The sequence below is a fragment of the Portunus trituberculatus genome, chromosome 14 (genome assembly GCF_017591435.1).
Source record: "Portunus trituberculatus isolate SZX2019 chromosome 14, ASM1759143v1, whole genome shotgun sequence".
NCBI classification, from domain to species: Eukaryota; Metazoa; Arthropoda; class Malacostraca; order Decapoda; family Portunidae; genus Portunus; species Portunus trituberculatus.
This window is the reverse complement of record NC_059268.1, coordinates 10639470-10656851: the sequence shown is the minus strand read 5'-3', so window position 1 is coordinate 10656851 and position 17382 is coordinate 10639470. Positions and strand designations below refer to the sequence as shown.

The following is a 17382-nucleotide window of genomic DNA, read 5'->3' as shown; positions in this document are numbered from 1 at the left end:
TTGTGAAAGAAAGAGAGTGAGAGAGAAATGTTGACAGTGAGAGAAAGATAAGGGGAGTGATGCTGGAAGAGAGAAGAGGGGGTGAAGCGAAAGATGCTGGAAGAGAGAGGAAGTGATGCTGCAGAGAGAGAGAGAGAGAGAGAGAGAGAGAGAGAGAGAGAGAGAGAGAGAGATTCAAGCCGGATTTTACTTGTCTCGACTAAAAATCGAATCGTTGACTCTCTCTCTCTCTCTCTCTCTCTCTCTCTCTCTCTCTCTCTCTCTCTCTCTCTCTCTCTCTCTCTCTCTCTGATACATCCCCTTTAGTTTTCGCTTTCTCTAGCTCAAAGTGACTCACCCGGTGTACATTTCTGGTTTTGGTGTGTTGTGGGTGCTGGCTGACAGAAAGATACTATACAGTTCATCCCCTCCCCCTCTAATGCAAGAGCTAACCAATATTTTTGCTATTCCATTATTTTTCTGGTAAACTCATAAGCACTATTTCAGTTTTCCATCTTGTGACTTCTCCTTTTTCTCGTCGTATTTCACTACTCTACTTAATCACCATCATTGTCATTATTATTATTATTGGCATAATCATTAATATCATTACTTTTTGTCTATTTACTAGCCTTTTTATTTCCATAACTAGTGTGGAGGATACGCCTCTTCTCTCCTGGATGGGTGGCGATTACCGCGCTGGCCTTCTTTCTCACCTATTTCTTTTTGCCCAGGTAAGGAATGGTCTCGGTGACGGTGATCTTTCCTCTGTAGATGGTTCTCTTTATTTTCTCTGTAAGAGGGCCATTAACCGACAAAAAGAGCGATTGATAAATAAAAGACTCACAAAGATTCCAGTCTCGAAATGTTGGTGGTACTGTACTGTAGATAAACATTTAAGAAAAAATCTCGAAGTAAAAGATATTTAAGATTAGGATCGCGAGTATCACGAATCTTGCCTATGCTAGTGGTGCTAGAGAAAGCCAACCCCCTGTGTAGTGCCACCATTGTAGTGATCTAAAGCAGCGGTGGTGTGGAATCTTGGATACTACACCTGTATTGCAATTGCGATTTATTACGTGTCACCGAAAACATCTGGTGCTCTGCCCCACCATCGCACCTTATTATCTCACCATAAAAGGAAAGCTACACCTATCGCCTTTATCATTGTTCTCCCCAAACCAAATGTTAAATTTGTATGCAGAGCCGTGCTTGCCACGTGTAGGGGACACCTTTCCTGTTAGAAGACAGTACAGGCATGCTGTTGGCTCGGCATACTGAGACATACGAAAGCAGTGAACGTGAATGCAGCTGGCAGAAGGTGTGGCGCACTGCAATGAAATTATTACAAATGTGATTTTTTTCTCTTTTTTTTTCTGTCCTGCGGTTTGAAACACATGCCCTCACTCACACACACACTTCATCTTACATCTTACACTTTTTTCACGTCTTTTCAGAGACGACCAACCCTCTAGATAGTCAGGAACGCCACAGAACTTCTGATCTTTCTAAGATTTATGATTGGGGCAGAGAAAACTTAGTAATGTTCAATACCTCAAAAACTGAATTCCTCCATCTATCAACTGGACACAGCCATGCAAACAACTACCTCCTCTTCTTCAGTGACACTCAACTGTCCCCCTCTTCTACACTGAATATCCTCGGTGTGTCCTTTACTCACAATCTAAACTGGAAACTTTACATCTTACTAAAGCAACAACTTCTATGAAGTAAGGAGTTCTGAGGAGTCTGCGCCATTTTTTTACTTATTTATTTTATTTATTTATTATTATTATTCTTTTTTATTTTTTTTACCTCCTAACTGCTTACTCTGTACAAGGGCCTTATCCGCTCATGTATGGAGTACTCTTCGCATGTAACACAGTTTTAATAGATAGGTTGGAATCAAAAGCTTTTCGTCATATTAACTCCCCTCCCCTCCTCTGACTGAATGTTGCATCTCTTGCTATCTTCTACTGCTTTTTTTCATGCTAACTGTTCTTCTGATCTTGCTAACTGCTTACCCCGTTTCCTCCTGCGGGCTCGCTGCACAAGGCTTTTTTTCTCCTCTTACTCCTACTCTATCCAACTCTCTTATGCAAGAGTTAACCAGTATTCTCAATCATTCACACTCTGGAACTCCCTGCCTGCTTCTGTATTTCAAACTTCCTATGATTTTACTTAATTTAAGAGGGAGTTTTCAAGACACTTAGCCCTTTCTTTTGGGTGACTCTCTCGGATCTGCTCGGGCATCTAAGTGGGCCTTTTTTCTATTTTATGTTACCCTTGGCCAGCTTTCCCCCTCTTACATAAAAAATTGTCTGTAATTCATGTTAAACAAAGAAATATTTGCTTATCCACACTGAGAATATGAATAATTGGCGTTTACCTGATCATCATCCGCGTGGAGTGTTTTTATCTTTAACGGCTTAGCTGCAGTATGAAAACCAGAATGTGACATTTTTATCCAAGCCTTTTTAACCATGCCACAACGAGCTAACCTGAAGTGTTTGGCTTCCTCAGACCAGTGCACGTCATCCAGCTGGAATGGCCGTGGAGCACAGACGCGGTGGGGCTGGATGGGGCGGCGTACGACGAGTCACTACTGGAGGCGGCTCTGCAGAACGGCCAAGAAAACTGGACGCATCCCGCCGGCAGCCTTTCGTTCCCCGGCAACAGTCACGATGCTTCCCATCATCCACACCGCTTTAAGTGAGTTAGGTGTGTGTGTGTGTGTGCTGTGCTGTGCTGTGCTGTGCTGTGCTGTGTGTGTGTGTGTGTGTGTGTGTGTGTGTGTGTGTGTGTGTGTGTGTGTGTGTGTGTGTGTGTGTGTGTGTGTGTGTGTGTGTGTGTGTGTGTGTGTGTGTGTGTGTGTGTGTGTGTGTGTGTGTGTGTGTGTGTGTGTGTGTGTGTGTGTGTGTGTGTGTGTGTGTGTGTGTGTGTGTGTGTGTGTGTGTGTGTGTGTGTGTGTGTGTGTGTGTGTGTGTGTGTGTGTGTGTGTGTGTGTGTGTGTGTGTGTGTGTGTGTGTGTGTGTGTGTGTGTGTGTGTGTGTGTGTGTGTGTGTGTGTGTGTGTGTGTGTGTGTGTGTGTGTGTGTGTGTGTGTGTGTGTGTGTGTGTGTGTGTGTGCTAGGGCTATTTCTGGTTCTCAAATGAGGTGTTGTGACGCGAAGTGAACCGCATGTAGTAATCACGGTGGAACGCTCCAGTGTGATGCGATTAGTCCATATTTTGCTGAGTTATTGTTCCTTCATCATCCTCTTGGCAAAGTAGGGATTGTGTCATTCGTTCCCTTTTCGTTGGTGCAAATATGCTGGTGACGGTGACGCCACAACCTTCCTTGCTAAAACCTGCTGAATTATGACTCATTTATTTTTTTTCTGCGTATACCTATGTGAAAAATGTGCCTTTATAGGTAATGAATGTGATATTCTATTTACTTTTTTCCAGTTCAGTACAATTTAAATATCCTGCCACGGAAATCTTAATCCTAGGCGATACCAGGACTGCCTTCGCCACCAGGTTTGAGTCTTGCCATCCTTCGGCAACGAATTTTTATCCTTGTTACCTTCGTGAGCTCGGCTTGCACCGCGCCACACTCTCACCAGTCACTTCGCAGAAACACTTATCACATACTTTTAAATTTTTCCATCTGTTAAGCTCTTCAGCACAGAGTCTGTCTCCCATTTCTCTATATTGTAAGAAAAGATGGCTGTTTTATTACCCACAGCTCTACTGGACAGAGTGTGGCTACGATAATCAAGCTTTCCATGGAAGTAGCATTATTTCTTTGTCAGGAACTACTTTACTTCCGTATATTATGTAGTCATGGATTAAAAGTTTTCTGTAGCATGCAGCTGTATAACTTCGCACAATATCGTTCTCATTGTTGTCTTATCTTAAGGGATCCACACTCACCAGCTTCCCTGATAAACTCTAGTGTACAACTGTAGTGTTCACACAGTTTATCAAGCCCTTGAGATACGAAACTATTTTCTTTATCCTCGCGGCTATCAGATACTTTTATATTGAATATTACTCGCAGCCTTCAGTCTCTCTCTCTCTCTCTCTCTCTCTCTCTCTCTCTCTCTCTCTCTCTCTCTCTCTCTCTCTCTCTCTCTCTCTCTCTCTCTCTCTCTCTCGACCACCGTGAAATAACGTTCATTAATACCTATTATTACCTGATCATTGCCTATACAAATTTCGTTTAATTTCCATGATTCTTTCTCTAATCAGTGGCACTACTCATTTCATTTCTCTCTCTGTTTTCTGAACATTCACTCAAATTTGATTAGATGAATTATTAAACTTATATACGACTCCCGAAAATAGATAAATGAAAAAAAAAAGGATAAATTATCAGCAAGAACGTTTGAACTTGACGGGCGAGCGATAGCTGTTTCCCACACTGTCCCACACGTAATAGGCAGGGTAAGTACATTACGAGAAGGGTTTGGGTACACACGAGGGTGGCATCCAGGCGTTTGTCGCATGTAAGCTTTGAGGATCTGCAATACATGTCGCCAGTGTACTTGTGTCGCCTGCCTGCTTCAACACCTACACGAGTGACAAGAACATGCCTAGGAAACATTCACTACTTATCGTGTTTGTCCAAAGATATTGTCGCCTGTGTATATCTGGGGCATCAGTTATGAGCGTGATAGGAACGTATGTCATACCCAAAGGAGATAGATAGATAGATAGAGAGAGAGAGAGAGAGAGAGAGAGAGAGAGAGAGAGAGAGAGAGAGAGAGAGAGAGAGAGGAGTGGGGAAGGTAGGCTGCTTGCTTACCACAGTAGCCTTGTCCACTCTTCCTCGTCCTCGCCAGCATTCCTTCTCCTTCGCCAGGTTCATCTTTTCCCGCAAGCGACTGAATCTCGAAAGGAGACCCAAGGTGAACTTCATCCCTGAACAGGTGCAGTGGCGTCACGACCCTGACCACCTGTGCCGCACCGCCGACCCGCCGCCCCTTGCCGTGGCTCTCGTGGTGTCCGCCGTGCCCCATGACGGTCGCAGGACCTTCATCAGGGACACCTGGGCCCGCGCTGCTTGGTACCCTCACACGCTCCTGAAGTGAGTGGCTTGGCTTGTCCTCATTCCTTTTATACTTGTGGGGCGTCCATTTTGGTTGAAACGCTTTGCTTTCTTACCACAACTATTTTCAAAGGCCACAGAGATTTTCAAGGATGCTTCTCCTGTTAAGAATTTAGAAAATTAGTTATTTTGTCACTACAACCGTAAAAACACCCTTGGAAGCTTGTTTATGTGACGTAAAGTAGGGCGATTTGAAGTCAGTGAAGGTGCGGACCGGAAGTGTTTCAGAATATGGTGCTTAGTGAGACTCAGAGGTGTGCTTTTTTTTTTTTTTTTTTTTATGTAGGGGAGAGGGCCAGCTTAGTTTCAATGGATGGCAGTGAGAGGGAAGGTGAAGGGGGCTCACTATGCTGACGAATAAAATTGCCTCCATTCTGGCAGTATGTATCACCGTAATCCTCACTGGACTACTCTGCAGGACGGTGTTCGTAGTGGGCGCCACCCAGGACGAGGCACAACAACAAAAGCTTGATGAGGAAATACGGACTCACGGGGACATCATCCAGTACAATTTCATCGATAGTTACGCGTGAGTATTATCTTTTCTTTGTGTGTGTGTGTGTGTGTGTGTGTGTGTGTGTGTGTGTGTGTGTGTGTGATCGTCATCTGTTTCTGTCTGTCACATTTCCTCAGGTTCACATCTCTGTTGACCATCGTTGTATTATGTTTGTGGATAGCTAGAGATCGGCAGTGACATAACTTTGTGGACGTCATGACAGTCAGATCTCCTATAATCAACACCAGTTAGTGATTATCTGATACTTCGTTGATAGCTTATATAGTTTACTCAGTACCTCCTTCCATCCCCATTTATTCCTTTTTAGTTATTTTTACGGTATCAATTTGCTGTCTCTCCTGTTATCAGATTTTATTGTTTAGAACTATGCGTACTTGTGTCTCCAAACATGATAAGATTAATAAGTGATAAAAATAATGATGTTGATATTTAGGGAAGGCAAACATTTCGTAGATACACAAGACCGTGAGTAGTGACAGCTGAGAGGATATTTTCGTACGAGGGACTTAGATAGCCAGAGAGACGGGGGAGGAGGGGAGGCAAGCTTTTTAGAGTAGAGAAGTAACGGTGGAAATGTATGGCAGCCTTTAGCTAATTAGTGTAGAGTAGTGTTTCCAGAAGTGCTGATGTTGGTGATGTGGTAATGATACTTTACTTAGCTGATGAAAATTTAGTGGTGTGACTTTTCATCAGTGTAGTCAGTTAGATTTTGAATGCAAAAAAAGATAAAACAAATAGTAGCTGGTAACAAATAATGAATAATAGATAAGGAAATTACAGCGAAGTAATAAATGGTAAGGAATAAGTGATGGAAAATAATGAATAATAGATGAGGAAATGTACACTACACGCAGTAAAATATTAAGAAATTATACTGTATTAGTGATAACAAATGATAAATAACAATGATAATGAAATGTACATACAGTGAAGTAAAAAAAAAATAATTATAGTAATGAAAAAAAAAATGGTGATAATTGAAGCTGATAGTGACATAGAGTGGATGATAGGAAAACACAAGCTGATATGTATTATAGTGACGTATGTACCAAATCATTCTGCAGAAACCTGACATACAAGACCCTCTCGCTGCTGTCTTGGGGCGTCACGCGGTGCTCCGAAGTTCAATTCCTAGCAAAGATTGATGATGACGTGCTTGTGAACCCCTTCCATCTCAAAGTCTTCGTTCAGGACACCCTACAACACCCGCCAGCCCCCAAGGTAGGCCGGGTCGGCTGTCTGGAAGGACGAAAGGGACTGAGAGGAGCTTCGTTGTGTAGAGATTGATTTTTCCTCTCTCTCTCTCTCTCTCTCTCTCTCTCTCTCTCTCTCTCTCTCTCTCTCTCTCTCTCTCTCCCATTTGACCGAGATCTAACTCTGCTTTTATTCTTGATCTCTCTCTCTCTCTCTCTCTCTCTCTCTCTCTCTCTCTCTCTCTCTCTCTCTCTCTCTCTCTCTCTCTCTCTCTCTCTCTCTCTCTCTCTCTCTCTTCTCTCTCTCTCTCTCTCTCTCTCTCTCTCTCTCTCTCTCTCTCTCTCTCTCTCTATATATATATATATATATATATATATATATATATATATATATATATATATATATATATATATATCTTGTCTGTTCTCGGTTTATCCTATAACAAAATTAAAAAGGTGAAATCGAAATTTAGCTTTATTTCAGAAAGCCATCAGTTCAAAATAAACAGTAGTAGCTTTCCAGGGTTTGTGTCTCTTCTAATATCCACCTGTTATCCTGCCACTAATCCTGAGCCCGTGCATTTTTGCCAGGGCATTCTACCAAACGACGAGCTCTTCCAGGCGCCTCCAAACACCAATCCGGCAGTGAAGCACATTTACGGTCGCTACGACGCCCAGCCCTACCCGCTCCGCACCACCAAATGGGCTCTCTCTTTAGTAAGTATTATCCGCTGCGTCTCCTTCTCGTTTGCATATTTCCAATGAACTATTTTGCAGCATGAAGTAGGCGGGACTCTGGTGGCGTCCTTCATGTTGTTTAGTTATCTTTTGTACTGTTTATTTCTGATGTTCGCATCCTGGCATATTTTTCTCCGCGATGAAGATAATTGTCTCCTGTCATCACGGGACCTTATCTTTTCTTCCTGCCAGGACGAGTACCCCGAGAAGGTCTTTCCCCCATTCGTGCACGGGCCGGCGTACCTGGTGGGCATGGCAGCGGCTCGGGAGTTGTTACGCGTGGCTCCTTACGTCCCGCTGGTTAAGTTAGAGGACGTGTACACGACCGGGCTGGTGGCGCACGCCGCTGGCTTGAGGCACGTGCAGATTTTTGGGCATGTGAGCACTTTCAAGACAGGGCTGAATCTCTATAGTGGCACTCAAGCCATTCTGGAGGAGACTGGGCCGAAGGGAAGGGAGGCGGCGTGGGAGGAGATTTTAAAATTTGCTCCAAAGGTATAGCGTCTTTTGTGTGTGTGTGTGTGTGTGTGTGTGTGTGTGTGTGTGTGTGTGTGTGTGTGTGTGTGTAATTTACCTCGGTCGCCTACTGGTCACCCAGCCAGTCTTTTCATTACGGAGCGAGCTCAGAGCTCATAGACCGATCTTCGGGTAGGACTGAGACCACAACACACTCCACACACCGGGAAAGCGAGGCCACAACCCCTCGAGTTACATCCAGTAACTATTTACTGCTAGGTGAACAGAGGCCACACATTAAGAGGCTTGCCCATTTGCCTCGCCGCCCCGGGACTCGAACCCGGCCCTCTCGATTGTGAGTCGAGCGTGCTAACCACTACACTACGTACGCTGTGTGTGTGTGTGTGTGTGTGTGTGTGTGTGTGTGTGTGTGTGTGTGTGTTAATCTTTAATATGTTACACTTGAATTGATTCACTGTGGATATTTACTTATACGTACAATGATCAGCCCATTTTAGGAACAACCGTTATCCTTTGTAGGTGTATCTTTGTATCGTATTGCACAATTCACCACACTGCCCGGATACAATAAGGGAATTTCCCATATAAGATGTTTCTATTTTTACTTTTGAACGACGTTTAGAAAAGCAGATGATGTCTTTTCAGAACGAAACAACCTGCTCAACTCCGCCGCCAAATACTGTAAAAATATTTATACTCTAGTATTATTCTGAGGAGTTTTACTTGTAGTTTAGTTTTTATAAGTCAATTTTCAAATATAATACATGTTTATTAAATAAACCTTACAACATAAAAGTGAACGTCTTTGAGTGTGTAGTGTACGAATGAGCAACTTTTGATACTCTACTTATGACCCTTAAACAGTCTCGTTCACATCTTGCTACAATATGAGAAGATGCAACGGGCAGCCACTTTGAGCAATAACAGGTGAGTATAACAGCAATTCAGGACCAAAGCAGGAATAAAGCATGTGCAGGATTAAGCAAGGAGGCTGGTATAAGCTGAGGCCGAAAGTGAGGAAGCTGTGGAATAAAGAGTAGGGTAAATTTTTTATTAATCCATCTCCCTTTCACCAGTCTGATTTAGCTCGAAAGGAATAGATTAATGGTAGATGATGCTGTCTAATGTGCTACCGTTATACATGATAGAGATAACGTAAAGCAAGGTAGCCAGACACTGCTGTTGACTGCCACCCAATAGACCATATTCTGAAACACTTCTGCTCGCATCTAATGTCTAATTGAAGTGGCATGGCGTTTTAGAGCGTTTCTTCATAGTTTTGGTGATAAATTAATTCAATTTCTACAGTGTTAACACTAGTAATGCCCTTGATATTCACTTTGACTTTCTGTAACCTTAGAGAATAGTTGAGGTGAGGGAGAAGGAGGTTTCTGAATTCTGCCCTTGATTTCATGCAGGAGGACAAGGCGACTGGGTGACTTGGACGAGTGATATGCAGGAAAGTTAGTTATACACCATTGTAATATCCAGATTTTAATTTTGATATACTCTTATTAGAGTATCTGACAATCTTTTGCCAGGCCTGTTTCACTTCATTCTTTTTGGGGTCGAGAAGAAACGCCTGCGACCCGTAGTAGAATCTTCGGGTGAGTCTCCAAGCGTAAAGCTTCCTTTCCGCCTGCTTCAGATTGATTCCTGCCCTTTTCGCCACCAGCCCCGTTAGAAAGACGTCCTCCAGCCACAGCATAGGCACGTAGGGCACATAGGCAAGAAGAACATCCACAGCGTTGCGGTCCACGATGTAGGCAGACCCAAGCACGATGGGCGGGTAATGCTCCAGCGGGTACTCCTCCTGAATTACAAACAAATTACATGAGTTACACATACGTACAATACAAAGCTCAGAGATGTATTACCAATAGAGATGATCATTGTCAGTAACAAAGCCCTCAATCCTCCTCTTTCTTTAGTCCCTGATTGTCATTCTTGTGTTGTATTTCACAAGCTACATGTTTACAATAAAAGAAAAAAAAATAGTATAGCATGAAAAGGAGACAATATGTAAAAAAGTTCAGTCGATATTGTAAGAACTGTATGCACACACCCGGGCCGGATGGAGATATTTGGGTGTGTCTCCTTTCACGTGTAGCCCCTGTTCACCTAGCAGTGAGTAGGTACGGGATGTAAATCGAGGAGTTGTGACCTTGTCCCGGTGTGTGGTGTGTGCCTGGTCTCAGGCTTATCCGAGGATCGGAAATAATGAGCTCTGAGCTCGTTCCGTAGGGTAACGTCTGGCTATCTCGTCAGAGACTGCAGCAGATCAAACACACACACACACACACACACACACACACACTTCTCAGTCCTACCCGAAGATCGGTCTATGAGCTCTGAGCTCGCTCCATAATGGGGAAGACTGGCTGGGTGACCAGTAGACGACCGTGGTGAATTACACACACACACACACACACACACACGCGTAGTGTAGTGGTTAGCACGCTCGACTCACACTCGAGAGGGTCCGGGTTCGAGTCCCGGAAGCGGCGAGGCAAATGGGCAAGCCTCTTAATGTGTAGCCTTTGTTCACCTATCAGTAAATAGGTACGGGATGTAACTCGAGGGGTTGTGGCCTCGCTTTCCCGGTGTGTGGAGTGTGTTGTGGTCTCAGTCCTGCCCGAAGATCGGTCTATGAGCTCTGAGCTCGCTCCGTAATGGGGAAGAGTGGCTGGCAGGCGACCGTGGTGGTGAATTACACACACACTTATTTCCCAGTCAACACTGTTCCCCCTATAACCTCACCCTTATCTATCAAGGTCTCGGTTTGTCTGATAAAAAGGCGGGTGGTTCCCTATTCCTCTGTACTGTACCTGTCTGTCGTTGCATATCCCAGTCCTCTCTTACTCGTCTCCTCGTTTCCCGCCGTATAATATGAAATATATGGTGCTTCGTTCTTTCATGGTATCTCTCTTGCTATTAAAGGTAATAAAACTTCGTCAGTGAGCTAAATATGAAGTGACCATCTCCCCTATTCCACAGTTCACTGCATCACGTTAACTAGACATGCGAAGCTTTCCATAACCAATTCATTACTTTCACCCTCCGTTTTCTTGAGGACAATGAAACCTTTCCGATACTGACTTCAGCGTAGATTTCTAGCCCAAATCCTAATATCTAATTGTCCATGTTCACCTTTTCTACTCCTTCCTCCTTGAGTTGTTCGGCCCTAGACATTGTATATAAATCATCACCTTCGTCACTGCCCACTTGCTTGTTCTCATCGGCTTGGATCGGAACCTGGCCCGCCCGTGAATTCGTTTGGGTGAGGGGTCTCTGAGGAGGTACTCGTTCAGATACAGGCGTAGGTTGAAGGGGTTAACCACCACGTCATCGTCGATTTTGGCGATGAAGGGAGTGCCGGGACACCAATTCTTGACCCACGATAGCCACGAAATAGTCTTGTAAGTAAGGTTTCTGCGAGAAAAAAGAAAAGGTAACTCAGGAGTAATAGACTGTTGTTGCAAACATGAAATAACTCGACGATAGTTTTTTTTTTTTTTTTTCTTCTTCTTCTGAGAGGTGGAATTTCCTTGTGGTATCTTTTGAAAACACTTTATGAAATGTGATGAAAATAATTGACCGTGGTATTGCATCGAGTAAATGGGCATTATGAACGGAAGAATATCCAAGACTAAAGATGTGTGAGTCATGGCAGGATTAAATCAGAAAGATAAAGATTATATACATCACGTAGCAACACGAAGAATTACTGATAGCTTAAAAAAATCAAACAATAATTCCTCGAGATTATTATTCATTTTCGATCTAATACCAGCTCTCTCTCTCTCTCTCTCTCTCTCTCTCTCTCTCTCTCTCTCTCTCTCTCTCTCTCTCTCTCTCTCATGTTGTCGGTTTATCTTTATATTCATCTTTTTATCTGTTTATTTGTTTATTTTTACCTGTAAGTGTCCACGAAGTCAGTCTGTATTATGTCCTCGTATTTATCAATTTCATCATCCAAAGATTCTTGCAGCGTTTCATTGTTTGGGGATCCCACCACGAACACTGCTCTGAAGAACAAACAAAACACCAAATACGTAAATACTAATACATATTATTGTATATTAAGTGCTTCTACAGTTCTACTAAAAAATAAAATATGCTACTGGATTGAAGAAATAAAATCGATAATTCACTTAAATCATCGAAACATTCTAATAGATCTGAAAAGAACCAGAATGTGTGTGTGTGTGTGTGTGTGTGTGTGTGTGTGTGTGTGTGTGTGTGTGTGTGTGTAAAACACTTTCAGTTATATGGGCTGACACGTTCTTCAGTCCACCACTTCGTCAGCACACAAGTTGTTACTTCTGTTCTGTACTCGGAACCTCAACATCATAATGACACAAAGAAATTCTGCCCATTGTGTTTGTCTTAGTTCTTTATGTTGTAAATACTACTTTGGTATAACGGACATTCCATTGATGACTTTTGGAACATTCATGAGACCGTAGCTAATAGCTGTAAACTTATAGACCAGTCAAAAAGGTTCAAGACTTGCTGAACGAAGCAGTGTAGTTACGTACGTTCATACAAGAATAATAAAAATACATGGCTCTATCTAAGGTGTTCAAGTTCAACACAACTCATGCAGTTAATTGCGCTAAGTCGAACTCGTTACGTATTTCTTTCTTCCTTCAATTTTTGGACTGCTGACACAATTTTTACTTCACTTGAGTAACGGTAAGTAGTTCATAAGTAAAAATTAAACAGCTGTTCTTTTTTTAGTGATCTCATCTGAAATGATACTCGAAACTTCTAACAAACATTGGATTTAACTTGCCTGCCTCCATGAATTATTTGATCTTCGAGTGTACAAGTGATCGAGTGTATATGTTTGGCGTTTTTTTTTTTTTCTTTCTTTCTTTTTCCTGTACAAGTGGCACATAAACAATGCCATGATATCCTCTACATTGATATCTGCTCTCTTTATAGCACTGAACTGTAAGACTCACTTGATGCCGGTGTATTGATAGAATTCCGGGCTGGCCCAGGTGCTCCTTACCCACGCCCTTCTTTCGAAGTTCTCCACCGCTGTGATGACCGCGGCTAGGATGAAGGGAGCGCTTTCATTGCACACAGGCGGGTCCCTCCACGAGAGGTCCTCCAGCCAAGTGATTTGTCCGACTACTGGGTTCACTGTAGGCCCTTCAATCGTCAATGTGAAATTCTCCTTTACGAATTTCGGTGAACTGGGAAACGAGTACTCATGTAAGGAAGGAAATTCACTTCCACACTCTAAGTTAGTAAAAGTTCTAAGGAAAGTTTTATCGATATGTATTTAGGATATGTTTTAACCTAAGTGAAATTAACACATGTATACTAATAGTTAATGTTATCTTGTCATTACGGGCTAGTGTTACTATCGCATGTGTAAGATATACGACAATTATACAATTAAATTGTTCTAAGTAAATAAGTGATTAGTTAACTAGTAACCGCACCGTGTGAACGGGTAGTCTTTCATCATCTGTGGGAAGGAAGGAAGCGTGAGGCACATCACCACCACCAGAACAGTCATCGCCACACATAGCCATACTAAGGCTTGCCGTGCACTTCTCATCTTTTACCAAGTCCTTCAGGGTGCTTACTCCGTCCTAACCTCACTCAGACACATTTGTTGATCGCATTCCCTCGTCGTTAGCGTCTTCGTTGCTGTGTGTGTGTGTGTGTGTGTGAAGCGAAACAACTAATATCCAAAGTATTCAATCCCTGCTGATCCTGACACTTCGTTTCTTGCTCCACATTTATTAGATCCATACTACAATGTTACTGTTTCTTCGTCTTCATTTTTTTTCAGAAGGAACGATTTCACTCGAATGTCAGTCTAACATCAGTGTCTGAGTCTCTCGGGGTGGTTGGCGTCACTGCCGACACCCACGATACACAAGCCACTAACGCCCGTCGCCTCTTCGTGATTGGATATCTCATTCACTATCAGATAACAAATCCCTTTAGACTTGTAAACGAAGTTTTCATCTGATAGTATTTCATGGGATGGTAGGACAGTGTTAATTGAATTATAAATCTCAGCTAAGGAATTCACATCGAGTAACTCGTCAAACTCCCGTCCACTACTATTTCTGGCCACTGCCAGTGTCCGTGGCATCGGGTTTAGTAGTTGCAGCCGAGGCATCTGCCAGCTAGGAGACCTTCAAAGATATAACTGTCAATTAATTTGTGATTGTGAACATTGAATCAAGGACTTAAATACTCTAGACCAACTCTATGTGAAAAAAAAAAAACATTTCTTAACTTCAATTTTTTCATTTCGTTTAAAGTTATCATAGTATACCATATGAATACAGTGTTATGGCTGGTGTAGCAACGGATGCCTAATTGGCGCTTAGAGTTGCCTGTTGTCCTTATTACTTCAATACCTCAAATTAAAGTGCAAAGCGGAGCACCATTTATATTTGTGCTAAAAAGTTTCAGACAATATATATATATATATATATATATATATATATATATATATATATATATATATATATATATATATATATATATATATATATATGTGTGTGTGTGTGTGTGTGTGTGTGTGTGTGTGTGAAACATGTATGCATTTATCAAAGATGGAAATGATTCTCTTGAAAGATTTCTACCGTAGGATGTAATACATTACGTGTATTTTGTGGGACCACCTCCCCCACCTCTCTCTCTCTCTCTCTCTCTCTCATTGTATTTTCTTTCTTTTTGCACTCCTTGTGTTCGAACTTAATGTTCTCTGCTATTAGTAGTTTTTAATGTGTTTGTTGTACGTTACTATAACTAAATGAGACTCAAAAAAGACAGGGGTCATTATATAGCCCTAGGACTTACGTCATAAGGATTAATATCGTTAAATAATTTTGGTCATTACAGGCCGTACTATTGTTACTATTATATATATATATATATATATATATATATATATATATATATATATATATATATATATATATATATATATATATATATATATATGTGTGTGTGTGTGTGTGTGTGTGTGTGTGTGTATATATATATATATATATATATATATATATATATATATATATATATATATATATATATATATATATATATATATATATATATATATATATATATATATACACACACTTTCTTTAAACAATAAATGTATCAATCAATCAATCAATCAAGTAATTTCTGTTATTACAGGTGGCTAGGTATTATTACTCTCTCTCTCTCTCTCTTGTAAACTAAATGTTGATTAGAATTGTAGTTTTATCTCACAGGAGATTGTTTCTTTCTTTTACTAAATAAAGGGCCCCGCCCTGTGTCTTGCCAGTGGACGCAACAAGCAAGACTCGCCTGCCACAAGAAGCCACAAGAAGAGGACGGGGCGGCGCGAGGTAAACAAAAGGATCGTCTGTTCACAGCTGAGCGGCCGCCACACGCTTGCCTGCAGCCTGCCTTGGTGTTGTGGTGATTGTGTTGCTCTTCAGGAATGAGGCAAAGTATGAGGTTTTGTTGTTTGATTGATGTTTTTTTTTATTTGGTATTTCTAGGTTTGTAAAATATGTTGCTCCTATATTTGTTTGTGTTGTGAGCAGCTTACCTTACTTAGTGTTCCTTGGTTGATGTGCTGGTATGCCTACAGATGAGTGAGAAAGTAAGGAGAGGCCAATTGACTTATTGGGTTGGTATGAAAGATGGAGCTGAATCTGTGGATCCCAGGCTACAGAGAAACTCCTCTGTCTTGGAGGCTATTCCATATTTCTGCACCACAGCCAACTTACAGAGTGCTGTGGTATATTTGTCACAAGTGAGTGTTTGCTGAAAAAATATTTATAATTTAATATCTTTAGGCAGATAGTCTTTGATGATCAAAATATTTTCATTATCATTTGCATCTTTTATTGCTATGTTTCAGGAACTACAGGGAATGGGGCTTGGATGTCCACTCATTGAAACTGAGGGTCAGAGAGTCAACCTTGTGGCCCTAGTGAATGCCTGTTGGGAAGTGACACAACTGTATCGAGCTTCAGTGCGAGATACTAGTACCCTTCAGGAACAACACAGAAGAAATGCTGCTGATATCAACCATTTTCAGGTTGTGATTTTTTTTTTTTTTTTTTTTCATAATGAATGGCACATTTTTCCTTTCTGAGATGTATTTGAGTAGTAACTTAAAAATCCTTGTACTTTTAAGGTAGCTGCACCAGCTTCAGAATTATAAGTACAGTACTATTTTGTTCATGTGAAAGAAAGGATATCAAAATGATTTATAAAAGCACTTTATAAGTTATGACACTATTTGATTGACAAACAATTTGATGTGACAGCATATTCTTGTACTTTTAGACTAGCATCAAGGATCTTCGTGGGGAAGTGATTGAGAAAGAGCGATTAGTTGGTGAGGCTCAGGAGAAAGAACGTCGGGCCACCATTGGCAGTAAATCCCTGGCTGCCAAGCTGAAAACAGAAAAGGAAGAGGTAACATCAACTTACATAAATTTTTGAGTAAATGAACTGATAAAACTAGCTTAATTTTTTTAGGTTTTTTATTACTACCATATTTTTGTATTTACGGTTGCTTGCTGGTCATCCAGCCAGCCTTCCCCATTACGGAGTGATCTCAGAGCTCATTGATCAATCTCCAGGTAGGACTGAGACCACACCACACTACACACTGGTAAAGTGTGGCCACAACACCTCAAATTACATACCTTACCTGTTTACTGCTAGGTAAACAGGGGCTACACTACACATTAAGAGGCTCACCCATTTGCCTTGCTGCACCTGGAACTTGAACCCGAGTCCTCTCGGTTGTGAGCCGAATATGCTAACCAATACATTATGCAGTGTGGACATATAAAATATATAAAATATAAGTCATAGCATAAAGAAAAGTACAATAGTCACCCACCCTGCATCATATCCATAAGAGGAATAAAGGTATTTGTGTTGTTTAGTGTTTGTATTCATAAATGAATAGATAAATAAAAAGATTAGAGATTAGAGTGATGGTTTGGAAATTGAAAATGACACAACCTATCAATAAAACAATATTGTGCAACCTTTACAATAGTGTAATTACATCTTAATGATGCCGAACTTCCAAGCTTAACCTTGATAGAAAAAAATAGCTCTGATTAAAATAAAAAAAATAATCTTTCCCAACAGATTATATTTTGTACATACTCTGAAAATTATGTGCCACTTTGAAGTTTTTCTGCAACCTCTCTCTCTCTCTCTCTCTCTCTCTCTCTCTCTCTCTCTCTCTCTCTCTCTCTCTCTCTCTCTCTCTCTCTCTCTCTCTCTCTCTCTCTCTCTCTCTCTCTCTCTCTCTCTCTCTCTCTCTATATATATATATATATATATATATATGAGAGAGAGAGGTTGAAGAAAGGCCACTAA

The 17382-nt window shown here is 41.4% G+C and overlaps 3 protein-coding genes across 12 annotated transcripts in view; 2 read left to right on the top strand and 1 right to left on the bottom strand.

Moving 5' to 3' along the window:
* The window catches only part of LOC123503416 (beta-1,3-galactosyltransferase 5-like), a 77874-nt gene extending 69729 nt beyond the window's left edge, over nt 1–8145 (top strand). For 5 of the 7 annotated variants that reach the window (XM_045253179.1, XM_045253178.1, XM_045253180.1 and 2 more), the window contains 8 exons: nt 632–713; nt 2503–2691; nt 3429–3500; nt 4828–5052; nt 5492–5602; nt 6655–6811; nt 7375–7500; nt 7714–8145. In XM_045253179.1, the coding sequence (XP_045109114.1) occupies nt 632–713; nt 2503–2691; nt 3429–3500; nt 4828–5052; nt 5492–5602; nt 6655–6811; nt 7375–7500; nt 7714–8022 (1271 nt within the window). In that variant the 3' untranslated portion in view covers nt 8023–8145. The remainder of the gene's footprint in view (nt 1–631; nt 714–2502; nt 2692–3428; nt 3501–4827; nt 5053–5491; nt 5603–6654; nt 6812–7374; nt 7501–7713) is intronic. The other 2 variants (XM_045253183.1, XM_045253182.1) reach the window with 1 other exon arrangement.
* Nucleotides 8146–8304: 159 nt separating this feature from the next.
* On the bottom strand, nt 8305–14137 carry LOC123503731 (beta-1,3-galactosyltransferase 5-like). 2 transcript variants are annotated; one of them, XM_045253721.1, is made up of 6 exons: nt 14060–14137; nt 13458–13483; nt 12969–13205; nt 11916–12026; nt 11208–11430; nt 8305–9811 (listed from the first exon to the last, which is right to left on the bottom strand). In XM_045253721.1, the coding sequence occupies exons 1-6, from the start codon at nt 14120–14122 to the stop codon at nt 9467–9469; spliced, it is 1005 nt and encodes a 334-aa protein (XP_045109656.1). In that variant the 5' UTR covers nt 14123–14137; the 3' UTR covers nt 8305–9466. The 2 variants fall into 2 exon arrangements, with proteins under 2 accessions (XP_045109656.1, XP_045109655.1); XM_045253720.1 differs by lacking the exon at nt 14060–14137 and having other exon boundaries at nt 13458–14035.
* Nucleotides 14138–15280: 1143 nt separating this feature from the next.
* The window catches only part of LOC123503653 (afadin- and alpha-actinin-binding protein-like), a 29651-nt gene continuing 27549 nt past the window's right edge, over nt 15281–17382 (top strand). The window contains exons 1-4 of one of the 3 annotated variants that reach the window (XM_045253595.1): nt 15281–15479; nt 15623–15787; nt 15896–16075; nt 16327–16458. In XM_045253595.1, coding sequence (XP_045109530.1) covers nt 15623–15787; nt 15896–16075; nt 16327–16458 — 477 coding nt within the window. In that variant the 5' untranslated portion in view covers nt 15281–15479. The remainder of the gene's footprint in view (nt 15480–15622; nt 15788–15895; nt 16076–16326; nt 16459–17382) is intronic. The other 2 variants (XM_045253597.1, XM_045253596.1) reach the window with 2 other exon arrangements.